General features: G+C 55.0%; 2 protein-coding genes across 4 annotated transcripts; both read left to right on the top strand.

The window, feature by feature from the left end:
• Positions 1–265: 265 nt before the first annotated feature.
• Positions 266–5,168, top strand: GM2A (ganglioside GM2 activator). Its single transcript, XM_057376063.1, has 4 exons — positions 266–583; positions 2,366–2,518; positions 3,347–3,529; positions 3,644–5,168. The coding sequence occupies exons 1-4, from the start codon at positions 467–469 to the stop codon at positions 3,797–3,799; spliced, it is 609 nt and encodes a 202-aa protein (XP_057232046.1). The 5' UTR covers positions 266–466; the 3' UTR covers positions 3,800–5,168.
• Positions 5,169–6,084: 916 nt separating this feature from the next.
• On the top strand, positions 6,085–23,684 carry LOC130579352 (proton-coupled amino acid transporter 1-like). Of its 3 annotated transcripts, XM_057376060.1 has the most exons (11): positions 6,085–6,147; positions 9,450–9,597; positions 10,120–10,210; positions 10,808–10,896; positions 11,127–11,222; positions 11,928–12,012; positions 14,066–14,284; positions 14,500–14,598; positions 15,985–16,151; positions 20,046–20,215; positions 22,931–23,684. In XM_057376060.1, exons 2-11 carry the CDS (start codon positions 9,455–9,457, stop codon positions 23,197–23,199), a joined length of 1,428 nt encoding a protein of 475 aa, XP_057232043.1. In that variant the 5' UTR covers positions 6,085–6,147; positions 9,450–9,454; the 3' UTR covers positions 23,200–23,684. The 3 variants fall into 3 exon arrangements, with proteins under 3 accessions (XP_057232043.1, XP_057232042.1, XP_057232041.1); XM_057376058.1 differs by lacking the exon at positions 6,085–6,147 and having other exon boundaries at positions 9,182–9,597; XM_057376059.1 differs by lacking the exons at positions 6,085–6,147; positions 10,808–10,896; positions 11,928–12,012 and having other exon boundaries at positions 9,179–9,597.

Below are 23,684 nucleotides of genomic sequence, written 5' to 3'. Positions count from 1 at the left end.
TGGAGGGGTGGGCAGTGGGGAGATGGTCGGGTCTCCCCCATCGGAGCGGGGTGATGTGTGTGCCCTGGGCTGGAAGGTGCAGCTCCCTCCCCCCCCAGCTCCAGTGCCGGCTCTGGGAGCTTGGGAAAGCGCAGCTTCCCGTCCCAGCATCCCTGCGAGTCCAGTCCTGCGCTTGGCAGCGAGACCGGGAGGGGAGGGGAAAAAAAAGAAAGCAAAAGGGGAAGGGAAAATGTGATCGTCCTCGGGGGAGGAGGGAGGGGAATCGGGCAGTGGGCTGGGCACGGAGGGAGGGCTCGTCCCCTCCGTACGGGGCTTCTTAGTGCTGCCGCTGCCGGCCCGGTCCCCCCACTGTTCCTGCTCGCCGCTTGCCTATCCGCCGCTCGGAGCAGCTCCCCGGATCCATCCCGGCTCGTTCCCGGCTCGTTCCTGGCTCGTTCCCGGCTCGTTCCCGGCCCATTCCCGGAGGATGCTGTGCGCGGGGCTGGCGCTGGCGCTGTGCGCGCTGCAGCTCGTCCCGGCCGCGCTCGCCGGGCCGCAGCCGCCGCTGCTGGTGGAGCGCATCGGGGCCCGGCACCTCCGCAAGGTGAGAGGGGACCCCGCAACCCGCACCCCTCGGGCACGGAGGAGGCTGCCGGGAGGGGCTCGGGACTTGAAGGGGTGGACAGGGGACGGTTCCGTCATCCCACTGGGWTTGCAGACCAGAAGCATTTCGTGCCCCTGCAGGGTGGAAGGTCGCTGGTGGGTGCGTGTTTGTGGCTGGCCAGGGGAGTGGGGTCCATGAACCCCCCGGGACTCCGCAGCCCCCCGCGCTGGGGAGYGGTGCTGGAGGTTGGGGGTCAGCTCAGAGCAGGATGATCMGGTGTTTGCAAACACTTCTCAACGYAGMAAACCAGAGGCCTCGTCCTTCGGATGAGCGTCTCCCGGCTCTCATTTTGCTGTTCCACGAATCTTTTCCAGTCCAGCTTCTGCTTCGCTATTCCCACGGAGTGCGGGGCCGGGCTCATTAACACGCGATGATTAAGATACATGCAATTACCACGTGTATTACCGTGTAACTCTCACTCAGTGTGGAGGGAAATATCGCAATTTATTTTCCAGGGAAGCTGCGCTTGCCCGAGGGAAGGGGGAACCTTGGTTGGGAAGGCTGGAGGGGGCTCGGGGAGCAGCAATCTGCAGCCACTCACCGATGTTCAGCTCCCTGGAGCCTCTTCGCCTGCCCACTCTCGGGCTGAGGACTCCCGGCTCTTGCTAAGTGCCGGGGTTCAGCCTGCCCCTGCTCCAGCTTGCCCTGAGCCCCATGTCCTGCCCCGGGCTGCTGCCGGCGGGCGAGCAGGATGGTTGGGATGGGCTGCTCACCTGCGTGGGCAGCGCTGTGCCCGCTGGGGCTGCCGCGTAGCACCGAGCAATACAGCCTCCACCGGTTCTGCGGCTGCGAGCCCCACGTCATGGCATGGGGCACGGGCTGCTCAGGCCAAACCTGCTCGGGGAGGGAGCTGGGGCTGCTGTCTCGCCACTCGCCTCTGGCAGGCAAGTGCTGCTATCCCTCCACCACTGAATTGGAGTGTTGTTACTGGTGGTGGCTGGGGAGGTTGTAGGACTTGTAGGAAACAGGGCAGATCTCCCAGCATGGCTCCTAACTCAGGACACAGTAAGTCATGTCCCTCATTTGAGTGACATCTCCTTACGTGTTGATTTTCATGATTCCATAGGGCAGTGCTGCTTTCCTGGCTCATTTGTACTCTGGATAAGGATTTGCACTCATTTGTAGCTCAGGATCAGGCCCCAGGGTGTATCAGGCAGAGGATGAGCCTGGCTTTTCTGCTCCCTGAGTGTGATTCCTACTTCTGTGTGGAACCGGGTGGCTGGAGCTGATGGAGGAGGGCTCACAACAGCAGGGCTGGTCCTGGATGAGGAGGGAGGCTGTGCCAACCCCACAGACCCTTCAAGGGGATCCCCCCACACTTCTGTCCAGCATCTCCCTGGACAGTGCTGTCACCACCTGGTCCTAGCTTGGCCTGACCTATCCCTTCACATCGTGCTTGATGCCGTTGGCATGAAGGATGAACCATCTTGCCTTGGTCRAGTGTTTGGAGGCAGAGCTGAGGCAAGTTTGGAAATTGCAGCCTAGTAATCCTTTTTGGCTATAAAATACATGCAGAGGCAAATGGACCGAGGGTTTCTGCAATGTCCTCAGGCTCAGAGAACTGGGAGTTCAAGAATTGGCATTTGAAGRTGCTGAAGGTAATTTTCTGGCTCTTTGTGAGCAAATGTTTGGCAGGGATCAGAGGTGCAGCTCTGGATAAACCTGCAAACACAAGACAAGACTTGCCCKTTCTCTAACTCCTCCTGTTTCTCGGTGCTGCAGGTTGGTGGCTTTGCCTGGGAGAACTGTGGTGACAAGAGTGACCCTGTGGTGTTGCAGAGCCTCTCTGTGGCACCCGACCCCATCAGAATCCCAGGGAGCCTGCGTGTCAGTGCGGCTGTCAAAAGTGGCAAGACCATGGCTTCCCCTCTGAAGGTRAGTGCCAGACGTGCCTCCATGTGGTGAGGGCGGGCAGAGCTTCCCAAAACCACTGGCAGCTGGGAAATGCTTGTCACTGGTACAAGAATGAGCAGCCCTTTGGGAGTGAGGCACAGAGGGGTGCAGGGCTGAGCACACTGGGCTCTGTTAGCCAGAACAGGGCAGTGGGTGTGGGGAGACCTGTGGTRGGAGCAGAAGCAGACAGTCCAGCTGGAGCCTCTCAACCTTGTCCCGTGGACAGAAACCACCTGAGATGTCTCATGACCCAGGAATGTAATGGCTTCAGGAGGGAAATGAAACCCAAGGGCTGTGGGTGCTCTGGAGGTCACTGCAGCACTTGTTTTTCAGCAGCCAGACCCGGCTGCTTCCTTCAAGGATAAGCCATGGTACTGCTCTGGGAGTCTTGGGTCATGCCAACTGCCCTGCACTACTTTTTGGGAAGTTTTTGGAATGAGGTGGAACATGTCTCTTTGTCCAGTGTGCCTGGGCTGTCTCGAGCAATGCTATGGTGCCAGTTTGGGCCTTTGACTGTGCCTGCGTGTGCTGGGGAAGTGTGGAGCCAGAGCTGCAGGATGGGAGCACGCTGTTTTGGGACAGGCAGACGAGAGGGGAAGGAGGTCAGGATRTGAGGTGTTGGGGTGTGTTTGATTAAGGGGTCAAGCTGAGGTTGGAGGAAGAGAAATTGCAGGTTGGGAGGAACTGAAAGCAGGAGGGGGAGACAGGAGGGTGACCCATGGACACCCCAAAGATTGCGTGATCGGGAGCTGTGTGAGCAGCTGTGGGTGCTCCTGCCGGTTGTGCTGGTGCTGAACATCTTCCCTCCAGGCAGTGCTGCTGGTAGAGAAGGCTCTGGGTGATCTCTGGATCCAGCTGCCCTGCATTGACCAACTGGGCAGCTGCACCTACGACGATGTCTGCASCATTCTGGATCAACTCATCCCACCCGGCACGCCCTGCCCGGAGCCCCTGCTCACCTATGGCATCCCCTGCCAYTGCCCCTTCAAAGCGGTATGGCCGAGCCCCTGCAGCGATGCTGGCAGTGCCAGTGGCTACYACTGTGCCCTTTGGCACTGGGCTGGGCTTTAGGTTGACCTCTTGCCTATCTGTGCCTTCTCTCCCCAGGGCTCCTACTCCTTGCCAGCCAGCGATTTCGATGTGCCTGATGTGGAGCTCCCTTCCTTTATGACCAAYGGCAACTACCGTGTCCGGGTGGTGGTCAGCAGTGGTGGGGAGGAGCTCAGCTGTGTCAAACTGGCCTTCTCTCTGCACTCCCACTGAGGGCTGGGACACCATCCCTCCTCTCCCCATCAGCGTGGTCCCTTCTCCCGTGCCATCCATTTGCACCGCATCCTGTCCCAACCCATCCCTGTGAGGTCCATCCCTCCTGTTGTCAGGAGGAGGCAGCTCCTGTCCCCTGCCTCAGTGCCCCCWCCCCTGCTACACCCAGAAAGGCCCCTTTGGCTGTTCTGCTGTCCCCAAACCCATCACCAGGGTGTCTCCTGCCTCGACAGGGTGGTCTTGGAGCCTAACCCCAGCTTGACCTGGGGYTGTTATTTTTTATCTAGTTATTTTTATTTTTCTTAATCCTATCAGGGCAATTTTTGACAGAAACATTCCAGGGAAAAGCAGTATTTTTTTGAGCAGTCCGTGGGGATGAARGAGTGTTTGGGAGTGCTGGGGTAGGCTGGACAGATGCAGCACTAACTGCAGAGGGTGCTCCCACCTCCCACCACCTCTGGCCAGACCATGGGGCTGTTTTGCAGAAGTGTCCCCAAAGTGGCTGCASGAGTCCTGTCCCCATGCAGCAGCTCTAGGTCTTCTGTTGATGCACCCCTGTCCTGCTTGGGGCACCAGCTTGGTACCATGAGGCACCTGTGAAGGCACCTCCCCATGCCCCTCCTGTGGCAAACATCAGGAACACAAGGGGCTGGGAACCACCCGAGCCCCACACGGACAATCCCACTTAGGGGGCACCAGGAGGCTGGTGACACTCCCAGCAGCAGAAGAGGTGGCTGGCTGCTGGCTGTGCTCACTCCAGAGGGCGACACAAGGCTGGGTTCAGTTGCTGGGGCACAGCCTGGCCCAGGACCAGTCCCACTCATCTCATTTTTGCTCTGGGAGTGAGCCGAGGCAGGACGCTGCACTGGGACCATCCTTCCCCTGTACTGGAAGAGGCACCCAAACACAAAGCAGCCTCCTGAACATACCATAACTGGGAGATGACCATGCAGACAGCAGCCTGGATCCTRTTTGAGGGCCTCCTGGCTGTGGCTGGGGACTGTGATGTGGGCAGGTGTCCTTCCTGCTGCAGCTTCAGKCAGGGTGTGAGTCTGTCATCACTCCCCTGTGCTAGGTGCCACCAGCCACCCACATCCCTTGCTGTCTCTGCCTGCTTGTGTTATTTAGCCCCTCGAYTGGGCTGGTCTTCTACAAGCACTTTATATGCCTTAAATGCTGTGGGTGTTCCTCCATCCCGCAGACATGCTCCCACTGCCTTTCTGTGCACCCCACTCGCTTTGTTTCAYCCCGTGGCTTTGCCTGGAGAAGCACTAACCCTCTGCCCCCACTCCCTGCCAGTGCCGGGGCAGCAGCCTCCTTTTGGGCAGGTTCTGCAGATTCTTAATAAATCTTTTTACCAGGAAGTGGAGCTGATGCCTCTTAATGCTGGGGGTGACATTGGTTTCTCATGGAATAGTGTGGACATGGGTGTGAGCTAGGGGAGGCGGAGGTGGTGGGGTGGTGGCAGCAGTGGWGGATGCTGTGGCCAGAGGAGTTGAGCTGCCCTGAGGCTGGTTCCTGTGTGAGGGGCAGGGCAGGGATCTGAAAGCGCTGCTTTCTGAGGTGAGGCCACAGAGACACATCCACGGACCTGGGGGGCACAACCCATGCTGAAGGGTTTTGAGGGTGTCACTCATCCTGTGACCTTCTATAACCCTGACTGACACCTGCATGGCTCTGCAGGCCTTGCCCAAGCTGCTTTGGGGGATCACAGAATCACTGAGCTTGAAGAAGWCCWMTGCTATCAAGYCCAACTCATGGYTGAACACCAYTRTGTYGACTACACCACASTGCTGAGTGCCATGTCCAGTCTTTCCTTAWAYACCKCCAGGGATGRTGACTCCACCACTTCCCTGGGCAGTCCATTCCAATGTCTAATCTATGAAGAAAGACTTCCTAATGTGCAACCAACATTCCCTGGCGTAGCTTAACTTTTGTCCTGTAGCGACAGGTTGCCTGGGAGCAGAGGCCGACCGCCACCGGGCTTCACCTTCGTTTCAGGGAGTTGTGAAGACCCATAAAGTCACCCCTGAGCCTCCTTTAGGCTGAATCCCAGCTCCCTCATAGTAATCGTGCTGCAGACCCTTCCCCAGCTGCGTTCCCGTCTCTGGCCGCCCCTCAGGCTGTGAGGGGTTCGGGGTTCGGGGCTCGGCCCTCCCGCCTTCCCTCCGTCCCTCCCGCCCGCCAGGGGGCGCACCGCGCCGCGCCTCTGCCCGGCCGCTCCGGCCCCGCCCCTCGCCCTCAGTGCTCCCGCGCGCAGGCGCCGCGCTCAGCTGAGGCGCGGTCACGTGACGGCGCGGCCGAGCGAGCGGGCCCGGCGGGGCCGGGCGGTGCGGGGCGGCGGAGAGGTGCGGGACCGGGACAGGAACGGGGACCGGGGCGGGACAGGGCTGGGACAGGGACCGGGAGTGCGGGTGGGGGCTGTCAGCCGCCTGTCAACCGCCTGTCAGCCGCCTGTCAGCCGCCTGTCAGCCCGCGGCGTGCTCAGGGACGCGAGGGGCGCGGTGGCCCCCATGGATGCGCGGGTCCCGGCGGTGCTGCTGTGGGGTCTCGGGGCAGCCTGGGCGCGCTGACAGAACTCGGGGTTCCAGGTCATCGCTGGCAGCCCTTGTGCGCGGGCGGGTGTTGAGGGCCCGGGGGTCCTGGCAGCTGACACGGGTGCTGGGGGTCYCTGGSGGTGCTGGAGGCTGACRTGGGTGTTCCGGGSTGTGCTGGTGTTGCCCTGCATGAAGGCTGGCACGACATGGGGCTCCTCTCGGAGTGCTGTGTAGGGGGCACAGCCCCCAGTGTGGGGTGCGGGATGCTGCGTGGCACTGGGAGGTTATTTCAGGCAGCCCCACACTTTGTGGGGTGCTGCTGTGCTGCTCCGTGGAGGTGCAAGGGTGGCTGGGCAGCACAGCCTGGCTGGGGTGGGAGCTGTGGAGACTGGTGGGGTTTGTGTTCAGCAGTCTCCCTGTATGGAGAAGCTGGGCAATGGGGACCAGGACATGCTGTGAAACATTGGAAAGGTGAATCTGGGGGTTCTCTGCAGCTGTGGAAGCACTGGGTAGCACAGGGACAAGAGGACTGATGCTGTGCCTGGGAGGTGCTGTGCTGGCRTGGGCACGGTGACCGGGGAAGGGGCTTGTCCGGAGCCTCCCTGCAGGCAGGGCAGGGGGATCTGGCATTGTCTGTCCCTTCTGTCATGCTGAGGTGGGTTATTACAGCCAGTGCTTTGGAAATGAAGGATTCAACGCGTACGATGGGAAGTATCAGTGAGTTTTATTGTGAAGCTCACTTTTCTGGTGGATTTCCCGATCTACATACAGCCCCTGCTCAGTTGGAGAGAGTTGTCAGGATCAGCAGCACCTCACATCTTGCTTCCGACTTCTGGCATGGGGCTGTAACTGTAAGGGACAAATTTCTGTCACTACCCCCCAGCTTTTTAATATGATGAAATTGTTCCTGTGTGTAGGTGGCAAAAAAATGCACATGAAAGTGGCCAGGGAGTTGGGTTTTAAGTGGAAACTGAATGTGGATGTTCTTGTCTTTGCTGTTAGCAATGATGAGGAAATGGCATAGTGGGGTTTTGCTTTGGTTTGAAGTGTTTGTCRTGTGGATRAGACAAGTTTTGCAGCTTTTTCTTGTTGGTTGTGGGAGAGCGGAGCACTCGCTCCCTGCTCCTACGCAACCTTTAATCCAGACACAAGGCAGGCAAGTCACGATGAATGCATTTCCCTGGCTCTTCAAAGCAAAAAGCAGACAGGCCTGCTTGAAGGGGGAAAAAAAATCCACAGGGAGTGATCAGGCAGAGTGATGTCACCATATTGTGTTTATCTGGAAGACATCACGGTTGGGTACTTCGGTTGCTATGCAGACGATCTTTGGGAGGGGTGCCCATGCCCGACCCAGCCCTGCACCCTCTCTGCCCACTGTCCTTGCCCACTGCAAGCCCATGGTGCTTGGCAAAGCCTCCCAGGTCTCTCTCCTGCCCCTTGGGCCCGTCACCAATGACAAATAGCTTGTAACGCTTTCCTTGTGTAAACTCCTGCTGCCGCTCTTCCCAGTCCCTGCCTTGCTGGATCACTCTGCTTGCGGCAGAGCTGGTTCAGGACATGATTACGTGTCCCAGCTGCCAGGGAGGAGGCTGGGCAGGAGTGATGCATGCACTGCCTTTGGCTCTGGAGTGCCTGCCAGCCTCACCGCTGCTACAGAGCCTGGTATTCCATGGGACACACCGCTGCTTCCTGCTGCTGGTGTTGCCTGGTGMTGCAGGAAATWCAGCACCACTGTTGTGGCCYGGATAACTGCTCCAGAGCAGCTGGRATCTGGAGCATCCAGAGTTGAAGAGCGACCCTTGCTCCCTGCTACCCTTCTGATCCAGGTTGGACCCTHCCAGTGGTTGCAGCTCTTAGCTGGTTTTCCATATAGCGGCTGGGTTTGCAGAGTGTTCTCTGGGGAATGGAGCAGCACCCGAATGGCCTGGGCTGAGCATTCCCTGCACAGGCCAGATGTGTTGGTCTGTGCTGGGACCACATCCGGCAGGCGCTCGTGTGACTCCGTGGGTGCACGAGGAGCTCTGGCAGGAAACGAGACAGTTTTTTGCAGTAGTGACATTTCTTTGCTGCTTCCTCTTGCTTCCAGTGCTGAGGAGTGGGATGTGGAGCACCAGGACTGCTGGGGCAAGGGTGATGCCTGGGGCATGACAGCCCAGAGGAGCTGTGGGGCAGGGTCTGGGTCGCCAGTCTGTGGCGCAAGAGTCTTACGCATAATTTCCCTGCCTCTGGTGCTCCTTCCCAGCGGGTGTTTGGGATGCGGGGTGTGGCATGTGTGGGAATTGAACCAGCTGACAGTTTTCCAGATGAAGGCACCAGGTGTGTGTCCTTGGTGAGGCTTGTGCTGGTTCTTCTGGCTTGCTGGACACTGCAGGAGTTTTTGCTGRAGCAAGAGCTCCAGGCTGTGCAGGTGCCTAATCCTGGGAAGCCCCTTGGTCCCACAGGCACCTCCTCAGCTGTGAAACCTTTAGGGAAGGTGTTTTGCTGTCAGCACATGGTCTGTGCTTGTCTCTGATGGGAGTATAATATATATATATTTTTTTTAATTCTCTTTAATAAAAAGTCTTCAATAAGGGAAAAAAAAAAGGAAAAAAGAGAAGTTAGGAAACTTTCCCTTCCCTGGCAAGAGCAAGCTGTTCCCTTGCAGCACACTGTGTGCAAGTTAAAAGCAGTTACACTTTCCTGGMCCATTCGCTTGACAGCCCTAGTCCYGAGTGCCAGAGCAGGGGACACWGTGCCAGCATGTCCCCTCCTGCCCCACTGCCTGTGATGTCACACTCCCCACCCTTAGAGCAGGGCTACACAGCTCCCTTGTCTGACATGAAGTGGGTCACATYCAGGCTCTGCCTGTGGGATCCTGACCCCGTTTTGTCTGGGTGTGCCCAAAACMTGGGCACAAGCCTGAAGGAAGAGCCAGTGGGAATGTGCCATGCACCTTTGACCTTAGGACATGCCAACTCYGTGATTGCTTGGGCGGGAGCATGTGGCTGTATAAAAGCCCTGGAGGAGACCTTGCTCTGGCAGTGTGAGCCRGTCTCTCTGCACGATGGCTGACCCCAAGGAGCCTGAGAATGGGAGTGTCGAGCTGGGCACCCCTAATGCCGCTGTCCCCACAGGGACCATGTCCACCCGGCGCCTCCGCAGCGAGGACTACAATGACTACAGCTCCACGGATGTCACGCCAGAGGGGAGCCCTCCCGAGGGCATGAACGGCTTTGCCCACCCTGAGTCCTACCAGCGCTTCGGGGAGACCAATGGGACAACGTGAGTGACACTTCTTCCTAGACTGGCCCAGCACTGGGGAGGGTGGAGGAGGTCCTGGTGGCTGTAAAAAGTCTGCCAGCTTTGTTGGAGGATGGTGGAGCCGTGGTTTTATGGGAAGTTCTCCTGGGGAGATGAGGGCAGAGCTGTGGTCCTGCTACTGTGGGGTGCTGGCACCAAGTGAGCAGTTGCCCCAGTGTTGCTCTTTGCTCTCTGGTGAAGCTGGGCTTCTCTGAGCCTCAGAGATGTCCTTGTGCAGCTCCTTGGTGCTGGGCTGTGCTTGTGCTGGGTTTTGCCATGAAGCTGGTTTTGCAAATGCTCATCCAAAATCTGTTTGTTCAGTCTTTGCCTTCATACCTAGCTGAGTYCCAGCTGGCTGAGCTAGGTTCAGGGCACAGGATCAAGACCTCCATGTGCATATCCTGCAGCAATTCAGAGCTGCTGTGGACCCTCTACAGGATAAGCTGTGTATGGTCTGGGTGTGGGCATCTGCTGACAGTCACCTTTGCATTTCCTGTCCCTCAGGTGGTACCAGACCCTGATCCATCTRCTGAAGGGGAATATTGGCACGGGGCTGCTGGGGCTGCCTCTGGCTGTGAAGAATGCYGGCATCCTGGTAAGGCAGCTCAGCCCTGCTGTGCTGGAGCTTGTGGGGCACAGTGATCCCGGGGCATTGGGCAGCTCCCATGGCCAGTGTTGGGAGTGTTGGGGCTTGACTCCCTGCCTAGTCACCTCTTGGTGTTTGATGACTTGCATGCGTTTGCACCCCGAGCTCTGTGGTTTTGTTTTGCTGCTGAGACTGTTCCTGCTGCTCCTGCATTGTTGCTGCCTGGTGTGGGGGAGTTCAGTGTGTGAGCTGGGCCTGTGGTTTCCTCTGCTGAGGTCAGGCAGGGCACTGTGTCCAGACYGTGACCTCTTCGTCACCTGCATAATAGGGATGTGAAAGATAGTTTGGAAAACAATTCTGGAAGCGCTTCACTATGCCCAAACTGCCCCGGCTTGCTTCTTTTACCTCATTCCTCCCAAGCCCCTGGCTCTGTCAGGTTGCTTGGTCCTGGGGGGCTGGTTCCTGGGAGCTGCACCAGAGCTCTGGTTCAGCCTCCAGCAGTGTTTGCACCCACCCAGCCCGTGCAGTTCTGTCTGGAAGCAGAAGGTACYGTGCAGCTCTGCCTTTGGCCGTCAGAGTGCAGCCTTCCCCCTCTTTTCCCTGCAGCTGGGTCCTCTGAGCCTGYTGGTGATGGGAGTCGTGGCTGTGCACTGCATGGGCATCCTGGTGAAATGTGCCCATCACTTCTGCAACAGGTGAGGAACAACTCCCTTTCTTGGCCCTACAGCTCCTACAGTTCTTCCCTCTTGCCCAAAAAACTCTGGGTTTWTTCTGAAGCCCTTCAGCAGCAARTTACCCATGTCAAAGTYTCAGCTGGRAAATGCTGTGCTRTTTCACRGGAGCTGTTTTGCTGTTAGTGTCAYCATTTGCATTGGGAACTAGCAGCCAGGACTGATGTGATGACCTTTCTCCCTTTTCTGAACAGGTTCCAGAAGCAGTTTSTGGACTATGGAGGTGCCGTGATGTACGGGCTGGAGGCGACTCCCAGTGCCTGCCTGAGGACACATGCCATCTGGGGAAGGTACTGCCCTCCTGCCCCAGGCAGGGACTTGTCTTTGAGCCCAGCATGTGCAGCAGCTGAGCCAGAAGAGCCTCTGGCCACTGGGCTGTGTCAGCAGATAAGCACAAGTGCAAAATCACCTGCCTTGAGTGCTCRGTGTCCCCCAGAGGGTAATGCTGAGGTCTTTGATCTGTCCCCAGCCAGATGTGACTTATGTTAGAGAAGTGAGTAAGTAAGTCTCCACAGCATAACAAAGGGGTGAATAGGGTCTTGCAGTGCTGGCCCATCTTGCTGGACACAGAACMTGTCCAGTGGCTGCACCCTGCCCTGTTCGTGTCCCACATTACATCACACAGATCATTGCACATCAGGGGATGGGAGCACTGACCTATTCCTGTGTCCAGCGAGTGTTGTCTCTAGCTGTGACAATTCAGCAGCAGACTGGAGATGCTAAACCCAAAGAGGAGACWTTTCCCCTGAGGCTGGTCCTGACCYTGTGGAAGGGATGGGAGRGGGAGACTGGARAGCCTGAGATCTGTGAGRTTGGWTGGAGACTAGGTCCTCTCTCCTGGTCACAGAGAAGTGAGCTGGGTGTGCTCTGATCTGTACATCCCAACCCCAGGGAGAGCAGCATCGCTGCAGTGTGCAAGTGCAACRCAAAGCAATCCAAGTGGGCTCTTATTTCTGTATGATCTGGCTGACAAATGGTCTTCTTTTGCTCTCCAGGCGTATAGTGGGACTYTTCCTGATCATCACTCAGTTGGGTTTCTGCTGCGTGTACTTTGTCTTTCTGGCGGACAATCTGAAACAGGTTGGACTTACACCTCCTTCATGAGCAGGGGGGAGGTGAGAGGGTGTGAAGGTGCCTAGGTTGTTCTTACCTCCTGTGTCCTGTTCTCCACCAAAGGTCTGGTTTCTGTAGGATATGCTGCTCAGAAAAGTACCACTGCTCTRCCYAGGTAYAKTTGAGGACTGCTTTTCCTGTTCAAACAGAGCAGGTTTTCCTTGGAATYTGTGATTTTGCAGAGGTGCTGGAGCTGTCTGTGTTGCYCAGRAGAACTGGGGCCAATTCCTAGKGAGGGAAMAAAAGGAAAGGGRTGAAAGMARAGKGACTGTGCCTTTTCTGTCYTGTCCYCCTCAGTTAWTTGGTTTATTGGTGTTGATGGTAACGTGTGGGTCCCAGGACCTGCTGTGAACCTCTCTTCTCTCTTCCTTGGATCTGTTTGCATTCCAGTTTCTTTCCTCATCCTGTGGCTCTGGAGTTTAATTACATCTTCAGAGAAAGAGTTTCTTCCTGCCAGGCCTCAGGAGGAAATAAACAGAAACCCCGAACCGCTTGGCTGGCTCCTGTTTTGTAAGAAACTGGGAATAATGAGTCTCTATTCCCAGCCTCTGCCAGCTCAGTGCCTTGCAGGCACTGCTYAGCTTTTTTCCCCATGTGCTCCTGYTSTGCTCTTGCAGAARTGATCACTGCCACCAGGGCTGTGTCCTTCTTCAGCTCTTCAGTGATGGCCATCAGCTTCAGAGGCTTCTGGGAAGCAAGGAGGGGAGTCCTGCCAGTGTGAGCCTCTTCATCTGCTCCTGGAGCAGCAGCTGAGGAGATTCCCACTGTGGGGTGGCAGAAGGAGTAAATGGGTGCTCTGACACCACCAGCCCCCTGAGCAGGAGGGAACAGGATGTGTGCAGGGCTCAGGCTGCTGCTGGACCTCTCCCTGGTCACCATCCCTGCCCTGCTTCAAGGTGGGCTTCTTTCTCCTCAGCCCCTCACAGCAAAGACTGAAGGCTGCCTCAGCCTCAAGGGAAATGTGCAAAAACCTGCAAATCCACACCATTTTTTAGGCCACAGCTGGGAAACCCCTTGGCTTCAGTTTTGGAATTTTTTTGGGTGGGGAGAGGGGAGTGTTGCTTGTTTCTTTTTGTGGTGAGGAATCGTGTGTTAGGTGGGGAGTCATGGTGCAGGTGGTACTGTGGGCGAGAGGTGCCACTGTGTTGGGCAGAGCTTTGGTTTGGAAAATGGYTTTGGAGCAAGCCATGGAGAGGCAGGGCAGGCTGGGGCTTGAGCAGCACCGGCCATGGTGCGTGGCCCTGCACTGCCCTCTGCCACAGGGGATGCTGGTTCACACAGAGCTCTTCAGCCTCTCCTCTGGGAAAGGACTTACTCTGAAAGCAGGTTAAATCAGTTTTCAGGCTGCTTTTTGCTGCAGTGGCTGGACAGTACCTGGTGGCTGAACCAGCTTGGTCATGGTTGTATYGGTGATTCAGTGTGCCCCATGCTCTTGGGAGGGATGGCTCAGCCACCCAGTTCCTGGGCCTGACCTATCTCTAGAAGTGAGCACATGGCCTGGAGTGCCTTTGGAATGAAAGACCCCAAGGAAAAGATGATTTCTTATGAAAAAGTGAACTTGGGGACCAGCAGTAGTTTCCAGATCCCCTTGCAYGTGAACAGGGTGACTGAAGGGCTGTGTGACTTAGATAACAACTTGGTTTAACAAGAAAAGGACCTTTGGAAATAGCACTTAGTGCCTCTTTCTTCTCAACTGGCCTCGTGGGCAGTGCAAACACTCAGCCTGTGCTCTCTGCCCTCTGTGTCCCTGGCTGCTGAGTTCTCMTGCTCAATGAACCTGGGCTCAGGCAGGATTTGCTATCCTGGCTCAGATGCCAACCAGTCCCAGGTCTGCCCCCTGCAAGATAACAGGGATTTGCTTCAGAACTATCTGAAAACACGTGTGGGTTTAATTTTAATCAGCTAGCTGTGTTTGAAGTGASCTGTTGGGGTACTCTGACCCACCTGGGATGGGCTGCTAAGATCTGTGGCTTTTAGACCTGTGTGATGGGGCTCACTAAAGTTTCCTGTTCTTCCCCAGGTTGTATCAGCTGCAAACGGAACCACCAATGACTGCAGCCCAAACAGGACGGTGGTGATGACCCCCACCATGGACTCACGGCTTTACATGCTTTCCCTCTTGCCTTTTGTGGTGCTGCTCACATTCATCCAGAACCTCAAGGTCCTGTCCATCTTCTCCATGCTGGCCAACGTGGCCATGCTTGTCAGCCTTGTTGTGATCTACCAGTACATTGTCCGGGTACGTATGGCTTCCCTCTCTCTTTWGTGACATCCCATTTTTTGGCAGGTGGAGGGAGTTTGGCAGTGGGGTGCTGCTTGTTCCTGTGGCCATGATGGTTCCTTCTGCTCTGCAAGGCTTTCCCTGTAGTGTGGAGCTGTGACAGGGAGTGATGGGAACAGGCCAGGTCTTTCCTGTCCTCCCTGTGTCTGAACTCTGCGTGGGCTTTTTTCCAGGACATTCCTGATCCCAGAAACCTGCCTCTAGCAGCAGCCTGGAAAACCTACCCTCTGTTCTTTGGCACCGCGATCTTTGCTTTCGAAGGCATCGGCGTGGTAAGTCTGGGTGTGTGTTAGTGGGGCTGCTGCACAGGAGCCTCAGCTCTGCTTCAGCAATCTTGCTGCAGCACCTCCTCTACTTCACAGCTGCATTTGCAGCTGAACTTCTCTGACAGTAGCCCAAATTCTGGATGATGCTGTTAGCTTTAGCTCCAGGCTGTCTGCTGGGTCAAACTCTGGCACTTCCATCTGACCCTGGAGGAGCACATGCTCCAAACCTCAGGAGGCTGGTTTGCTGTTTTAGTGGTGGCTTTATCTGGTGGTAGATTAAGAATCATACCAGCCTCTGCCTTGGATTCTGCTGGCTGACCTGCAGATGAGGAATTGTCCTGAATCTTGTTAYCAGGCTGGATCTTGAAGTTACCTAAATGGGAGGCCAAAAAGCTTGGCATAAAAAAATGTGTTCCTTCTCCTGCTGTGGAAGCACTGTGATCTCCCTTCGGCAGCCACGTGGCCCCAGCCTGCCCATGCAGATGGGCCTCTCATGCAACATRTTGTAAATATACCAACGGTGTCTGTGAAAAAAGCTGGCTGGGTGGGTGGAGAGCTTAACGACTCCCTAAGATGTTGTGGGTTGTTTCCGGGAGCTCCCTTCAAAGAAGGAAAAAATGTTTTCATCTCTTGATATAAGCTGGCTGTGTAAACACAGGGCTGGAGAGGGCCAAATCTATTACAGGAGGGGTGTTTACTGAATGCTATGCCCTGGGCAGAGGGTTCTTGCCAGCCCTTGCATGACTTGGAGGTGAAGAAGCAATTTAAAATTATTCCTGTCCTGCCTCCTCACCAGATCTGCCACTGTGTCACTTCTTGAAATCAACACCACCCAAGGACAGCTATAAAAATGTTTGCTGAAGACCTGTATTTAGTGTTAGTAATATAGAGGTGAGAGACTTACCTCTGTCCTTCTCTTTTTATTGTCCTGCCTGATTGAAATTTGTCCAGAAAAACTTGATAGGAGAGTGAGTCTTGGTCTTTCTAGGATTTGCTGGGTAAAATAGGGCAATGTAATGTAGTGAGCATGGCTGTCCTATTTTGGGGTGCAGAGTGTAATGCACCCAAGGTATGGGGTGGTTGGCATTGCCCCAAGATGCAGTGCTGGGCACAGCTCCTACCATGGGCAGGGAGCAGGTCACATCCTTAGGGCAAGTTGTGGGTGACCTGCTGGAGAGTTGCTGTGCCAAGTGTGAAATGGGAGCWTGGAAATTGGATCTCTGGCACAATGTTTTTTAAAGCTGGATTCTCCAGGCTCCACRTGTGCCCATCCCATCTCCTGGCATGGTGGGCTGTGCTTGGCCACGGGGCTGCCCCTCCTGTTTTTTGGGTCTAAGGGGTATAGAGGAATGGGCAACCTGCTGCTCTGTCATCCTCCTCCTCTTCTCCCAGGTGCTGCCTCTGGAAAACAAGATGAAGAACCCCCGGCAATTCCCAGTGATCCTCTACGTGGGGATGACCATTGTCACCATCCTGTACATCAGCCTGAGTGTCCTGGGGTACCTGCGCTTTGGGTCGGACATTCAGGCCAGCATAACACTCAACCTGCCCAACTGCTGGTGAGTCCCTGTGGGCAGTGGAGGCACTGGGGGTGAGGAAGGAGGGGCCCAGACAGGTGGGTGGGAGAGGGTGACATTGCTCCTTATGGGAACTAATTTAGGTGAGCTTGAGGAGCTGGGYCATAAGCAAACTTGAAGGAGTTTGACAAGGGCTGTTGGATGTATGGGCTGGAAGAGGCTTGTTGCTGTGGTGTCTGAGYATGGTTTTGGAGCTCAGGCTGCTTCATCAGTCCCTGATGGTCTCTGTCAGGGTAGGTGCAGCTCCTGCCTTTTTTTTTTTTGGAGCCTTTTGGCATCTTTTTGGAGCTCAGCAGTGCTCTGGCTGGCAGATATTGAACACAACCCCCATGCTGCCATACCAGAACATCAGTGAATTCTGCAAAACCCACTTCTCTTCCTTAAATGCAGCACATGAAAAACCAACCCAAAGCTGGGAGCTCTCCAAGGGAGTGAGATGTGACATCTCCATGTGTGGGTTCCTTGTTTGCAGCCCTGGAGCTCAAACTCCCACTTTGGGGCCCCGTGTTGTGCCTGGATGTRGCTCATCTTGAGCCARTGCTTTGYCTGYGAGTGCTGTGATACCCCTTCCTTCYGTGGGGGCTGAGCTCTGCAGCAGCTCCCCAAACCTGTCTGTCCTCTGGGATCTGCTGAAGCCTCTTGAGATGCTCCAGTTGCTGTCTGGAGCCCTGTGGCCTCACCTCATGCCTGCCTGGAGGGGTTGTTTCTCCTCTTGCCAGGGCTGGTCAGGCTGTGTGCTGCTCTGTCCCTGGGGAGGGGTGGCTGCTCAGTGTTATGGCTCCATATTCATCCCACAGGAGAAATGCAAGCAAGTTCTCTGATGGTCTCTACTGGTTTGAAATCCTGCAAGAGACCAGAGTGAGAACTGGAGCTGGGGGTGCCTGTCCTCCTCCCCAGCCCATCCTCTCTGCTGCTAGTAGCACCCAGCACTGTGACTCACTGTCTCACTGTTGGAGTAAATTTGGGCAGGACTCAAGTTTTGAGTCACTGGGGCTTCCACATGCTGTCCTTGTAGAGCTGCACAGTTGGGGCTCTGGAGACTGCACAGATTTGACAAAAATAGAGCCTAGTTTAGCTTTAGTTATTGCTGTGTGGGTTTCTTTTCAGTTTGAGTGTATGGATGTTCGTTCATGCTGGGTCTGTGTAGTGACTGCACTGCTGGATATTGATGTTGGTGTGGTAGAAGATCCTGTTCCTGCTGGGAGCCTTGTCTTGTCCCCTGCAGGGGCTGGCAGCTCTGCCAGGTCCCTGCTCTCAGTGAGGAGGGATGAGGCTGGTGCAAAGATGTGCCTGTGTTGTAGGAGGTCTGAATCCCACTGTGTTCTGCTCAGTAATTGAAGTGTGGAGGGAATGAGATGCTGCTGCTTCTCCTGAAGGTGGAAAGCAGGGCATTTCCAGGTTTGGGCTCTGCATGCCACAGCCTGCAATGATGTCTGCTGACCTGAAGTGCTGCACAGGGGCTTTCCAGCTCTGTTTGCTCTAAAGAATGACATTTCCTTAGAACAGATGAGATTACTGCGACCGACTAGGCTACAGAGAAAAGAGTGCAAAAACAAATGCATGTTTCCAGGAGTATCCACACCTTCTCTCTTTTCTGAAAGGAAAGTTCTTCTCTGAAAGTCAAGTATTCTAAAATTGCTTTCCTAAAAGTAACCACAGGGTTTTTTGCATAGTGAGAAGAGCCCTTTGGAAGCAGCACCTGGGCATGTGGCAGGGCTCCTGCTGGCAGCTGAAGGGAAGGTGTGCTGTGGTCCTTGTCACTCAGCACGCAGGACACTTTGATATTTGTGCCTGTTGCCCTTGGCAGGGCATTCAGTGAATGTTGGACTTGGAGATGGGTTATCTCAAGTAAGAGCTGTGATTGTTGGGATAAACTATCTTGACTGCTGCTCCCGTGCATTGAACCTCAGGTGTTGGGTGATGACTTGAAATGAGTGTCTCAACCATCCTGCCTCGCCTGCGGGTTTTATTTCTGGCAGTAAAAGGCTGGGCTGCAGGAGCTGGTCATAAGGGCTGTGGGTGAGAAGTCATGGGCTTTGCCTGCAGCCTGGGAGACAGGGAGGGATTGTGGTGGAGGTGCTGCAGCCTTCCTTGGCTGTAGCCATTGCCTGGAGGTCTCTGGAGCAGATTTGGTGAATGTCTCAGGAATCGTTGAGTTACAGGATGACTAAGGACTTTTCCAGCCTCATTTCTCTGAAACCACAGCTTCCTCAAACAAGGAGTGTGTCAGTTCCCAGTGCCCAGGTCTAACCACTGTGTCCAAAATACTGTGCAGAAGTCCTTGCTTGCCTCCTCGGAAGGGTTGCTTCACTGCACCATCTGAAGGGTGAAGAAATGGCATAGTGAGGGGGAAGCTGTTGGGTTGCATGGGGCAGTTGWAGGTAGGTGATGACAGAGCTTACGGTCCCAGGAGGGTATTGCACGCCTTTCAACCTTTTGGGATGGCCTGGCATGCCAGCCTGGTGTAATCAGGCATTGCTGTGGTTGGCAGAGTGCCTCCCCAAGGCCCTGCATGAGCCTGTGTTTTCTGTGAATCAAGGATAATGCTTGAATTCTTCCTCTTGGTATTTAAAATGCCCTTTGATCTTRTTGTCCTTGTTCTTGACCTGTGCAGGACAGGTACACAGCCTTCTTCTGTACTTTTTTTAGTAACAGCTATTAATCGTGGATTGCCCTGGAGCATTTTATGCCTTTTATAGAATCACTTACTTGGAAATACAATGATAAGATATGCCAGCCGTGGGTTGGTGGCTCAAGGCTCCTGTGCACACGTGTGGCTGCAYRGCCGCACTCTGGACYCTGGAGATAACTTTGTGTTCAGTTTGCCTGTGGAACCTCAGAGTAATTGAAGTTGGAGAGGGATGACTGGATSCTCTCATCTGCTCGTCAGGGCCGGSTTAAGTGTTGAATRTCAGTAAGGACAGTGGTTCCCCACCAATCCAGGCCCATCCTTTGGAGATGCAGCATTGTCCCATTGCACCTGGTTCTTCTGATGTGCAACTCCAATGAAGAGCCWGTTTCTGTCTCCTCTGTGCCCTCCTATTAGGTAGCTGAAGACATTAATTAATGACATCCTCTTTTAACCTTCTCATCATGCTGAAGGAGCCCAGGGCTTGCAGCCTTTCCTTATACATCATACTCCAGCCCCAACCATCTTAGTAGCCTGCACTCAACTTGAGTTAGGGAAGGGTTAGGACCCTATGTAAGGTAACCACATGTTACTTCTCTGCTGGAGAGGCTTTTTCTACTGCTGGGAAGCTGGGAGATGGGCTAGGAGATGCCTACTGCTAGGGCTGGGAGATGCCTTTGGTCAGCTGTGATGGGGTCTCCTGCAGCCAGACTATCGCTGCAGGATCTGGGACATGGTGACATCTGACTTGGGGTGAGCCTGAGGTGCTCTTTGCAGCCTGTGTGCACTCTGCCTTCCTTCTGCTCAGCCCAAACTGCTCTTTTAACTGTCTCCCCYCAGACATTTATTATGCAGCATTCCAAAAATAGCTGCTCTTTTTTTTTGTTTGATGGAGGAGGCCAAGTTGCCTGTTCACGTTGCTTTGCTTTTGGAACACTGTGATATTCACTTTCCATGGAAGCCCAGACTTATCCCAGCARTGCTGTCCTGTTTCCCCTCCTCAGAAGCCAAGCAGTAACTGSAATGTGTAACCATGCCTGCAGCTGATACATGTCTTTACTATCTCTTGCTTAAGAAAGGTCATTGTGAATTAAATGCATCCCCCCTAATTCTCTAAGAGAGTGTTCAGGAGTTGAGATCACTGGCTCACAAAAGTCATTGCAGAGTGTTACCCTTCTGCTTTCTGCTGTTGATGTTTACAGGGGCTGGAGCAAGAACCTGACTCACTGTGTCCTTGTCCTTCACAGGCTGTACCAAGCTGTCAAGCTGCTCTTCTCCTTTGGGATTTTCTTCACCTACGCCGTGCAGTTCTACGTGCCTGCTGAGATCATCATCCCTCCCCTCGTGGCCCGGGTGTCGGAGCGCTGGGGCTGGCTGGTCAACCTGCTCCTCAGGGTGGCCCTGGTCTGTGTGACCTGTGAGTAGAAACCACCTTGTCTGAGTTGCCCTGTGAGGCCATGGTACTTCCTTCCCACTGAACCTTAAGCACTCACCCCAGCCCTGTTGCTCAAGCCCACACAGCTAGCAATCCCTGAGCCTGGCTAATGGAAGCCAGAGAGTCGGGGTGGCCTCTGAGGAGCAGCAGCAGTTGTCTCAGTGAAGCAGTAGTAAACTGCACTGTTTAGAAGTGGCAGATCCCCATGGAGCCTCAGRCCTGGGATTCYTCTGATGGCAGGTTTGTGGGACATYGAGTCCCAGCAGGGTTTAYRTGRAACACCCAGCAMAGGGCTCAGTGCCARGGCAGCCCAGACCATAGGCTGTTTTCTGTAGTCAGTGTGCAGCCAAGCTCCTCATGCCTGTGTGAGTGGAACATGACTGCAAAGGAGGCACTGACCRTGAGGGATGGGGTGTTCTTGTGCCCATTGCAGCGTGGAGCACAGCAGGAGACAAGTGGCAGAGGGAGGTGACCCATAACCAGAGCCCTGGTGTGCTGCAGTGCAGAGTGAACCACAAGGCAGGTGTGCCTGGGTCAGCCCCACAGCATTCCTTCCCTTCATGGTGTGAGGTTCTGGTGGAGCAGGCTGCTGGCTYGAGCCTGATGGACCTTTGGGAAAGGTGTGGAGCAAATCAGGTTGTATCTGATTTTGGCTGGCTTTGATTCCTGAAGACTAAAAGCTTGCTGTTGTCAGCACAGCTGAGACGCTTCACTGAGCTCCCCGGCGTCCTCTGCTGAAATGGAGCTTTGCTCCGTGGCTTGAGGCTGCTGATGCACCAGAATTGAGCATTAGGGACCTGGCCCCACGTCCCAGCTGGCTTCAGTTTGCATTTGAGAGGAGCAAGATGTTAATTCAGGGATGGTGGAGATAGCTGAGAGCAGGGTGCTGCTGTTTCTGGGCTCTCGCTAATGACAGAGCATTAACAGAGGTGGGCACGGCCCATCTCCTCTGCACTGAGTTCCTGAAGCTTTGATGTCCTTAGAAAGTGCAGGGATGAAATCCTGTGCTCCAGCCACCCTGGTGCTGTGGGTGGACTCAGAGCCTGCTTGTGGGGTTGGAGCCTTTCTTGGAGGGTGTTGGGCTGTGCCAAGCCAGGAAAACAAAGGCTTGGAGTGACAGGATGGGTTTAGGCTTCAGCAGTGGCTGTGCCCTCCCGTTTGGGAGTAGAGAGGCAGCAGAGGTGTTGGTGGAAGGATGCTGGTTCCTTTGTACCTCCTCCCCTCACCTTTCTGTGTCAGGGATCTCTGTGGCTGCTGCTGAGGATGAAAGCAGTTAGGGGGGTTGTATAAATATTCATTGGAGGATTGTGTGGCCGCACAACAAGCCCCCACCAGAGCTTTGGCTCTCAAAGAGAGGATGCAATCTGCAATATGGGTGTCTTTCAAGCTTAGACTTCAAAACCAGCACACTTAAAATCCCTTTGAATTAAAACCTGCAGAAATCAGACCGTTTCCCTGGAGGCTGAGGACTGCAGCTGGTGCTTCAAATCTGCTTGTTTTAGAGGGGAGTTAATAATTTTGTTTACTTTTGAGTCCAAAGAGCAGTGTGGGGTGGGCTGAGGRTGCTGTTGGAGGTGAGCTGCTCTGCTCTGCCCTCCACACAGGCTGTTGGAGCAGGGATACTGCTTGCAGCAGAGACCTGGCAGAGCACTCCTTCAGCAGAGCTGAGCATTGGTGTAAACATCCTCCAGGTCAGCAGCTCAGRATCTTTGCTGCAGGTTCCCATGGGGGAGCGATGGTTTGACTCTAGGCTTACCCAGATGACAGCAGAGCTGCAGTGATGGCACGTCAATCTCCCAAGCCTTCCTTCTGCAGTTCCATGGGTGATCTSTGGCTCAGGGAGGCTCCCACAGCCTCTTGCCTGCAGCTAATTGACAGGAAGAGAGCAAATCCATCCCATAAGGAGCCCTGAGATGTCCCCTCTCCAAGGAGGCTGCACCTGCCATGGCTCTAGGTTTCTCCTGTTTCTAAGCACAGCTTTCTAAGGAATAAACCAATTTATTTCTCGTGGTCACTGGTTAAGCACTGAAGTCTGCTCTGCTTGCAGAAGATGCTCTTGAGCTCTGGTGACATCCCTCAGTCCTCTCCTGGTGCTGTGCAGGAAGAGGGGGAGCAGGAATATCCAGCAGCTCACATTGCTAAGTGCAAGCTGTCAGGAGTCTTCCAGGGGGATTTTCCTTGGCTGCAATTTTCACCTAACAAATGTTCTCCCCTGGGCTGTGCCGTGGGCGTGCTGCTGCTGGAGCAGCTCTAAAAACATGCAAACCGCACAAATTGATTTGGGTTGGGGGCAGATGCATTTTTATTCCCTTCTACTTTTATGGGGTTTCTGAGGCTTTATGGTTCCCCAGGTGTGGGGAGCAGGAGTKCTGGCTCTCACCAGGGTGGTCGGGAATGCCAGCAGCCAGCAGCACCCATCCTGCTCAGCCCTGGAGCTCACTCTGATGGTGCCCAGGGCAACAAAAAGAGTTTGGTCTTGGAGCTTCACTTCGTTAATTCAGCTTTGTTAATTGCTTTTTGGGGAGGAGTTGCTGGAAAAATTTGCAACCTTGTCTTCTGTCAGGGAGGAGGGCAGAGGTGTGACTCAGCCAGTGGCATCCCTGGTGGGGTTTTGCTTGCTTTGACACAGGGAGGAGCGTTTCTGCTGTCTGGGAGGTGGCAGCACTGATTGTCATGTCCTTTCCTTTCCTTCCCCAGGCGTGCTGGCCATCCTCATCCCCCGCCTGGACCTCGTCATCTCCCTGGTGGGCTCCGTCAGCAGCAGTGCCCTGGCTCTCATCTTCCCCCCGCTGCTGGAGATTGCCACCTACTACTCCGAGGGCATGCACCCTCTCATCATTGCCAAGGACATCGCCATCAGCCTCTTYGGCTTCGTGGGCTTCGTGGTGGGCACGTACGAGGCGCTGGTGGAGCTGGTGGCACCCGCGGCCACCGTGGTGAACGCCACCAGTGTCCTGGTGCAGTGATGGCCCTGCCGGCAGCTCTGGGTGCTGAGCTGGGGGAGCATGGACACCGAGCACTGCTCTCCTGGGAACGGCCTCCCCTCCGCTCTTGGGAAATGTGGTGGGTTTGGTCTGAGAGAGGATGGGGCTGCCCAGCACCGATCTGCCCRACTGCAGCAGGATCCTGCTCTGGGCTCCGTCTGGAAAGTGGGATCCAGCCTGGGGCGGTGCCTTCCCTCTTAGGGCAGGTGCTGYAAAACAGCCCCTCTGTAAATAGTCACTTTGAGAGGTGAGGAATCCCAGGGATGTAGATTTTATTTTATTTTATTATTTTTTTWAATCCCAACCTTTCCATATTTTCCCCAGCCCTTCAATCAGGATGGGGAACAGGGACTACTCTTTTTTGTGCCAGTTTGATTTTTTTTTTTTTTTTAATACCCTGAGCACTTTATTTTTACAGCAACAGACAAACCTCAGCTCAGGTTAGAGAGAGTGTGGAGCTGCCTCCT

This window comes from Malurus melanocephalus, unplaced genomic scaffold (assembly GCF_030028575.1).
Source record: "Malurus melanocephalus ecotype Western Australia unplaced genomic scaffold, MMel_1.1 scaffold_269, whole genome shotgun sequence".
Classification (NCBI taxonomy): Eukaryota; Metazoa; Chordata; class Aves; order Passeriformes; family Maluridae; genus Malurus; species Malurus melanocephalus.
This window is presented reverse-complemented; position numbering and strand designations above follow the sequence as displayed.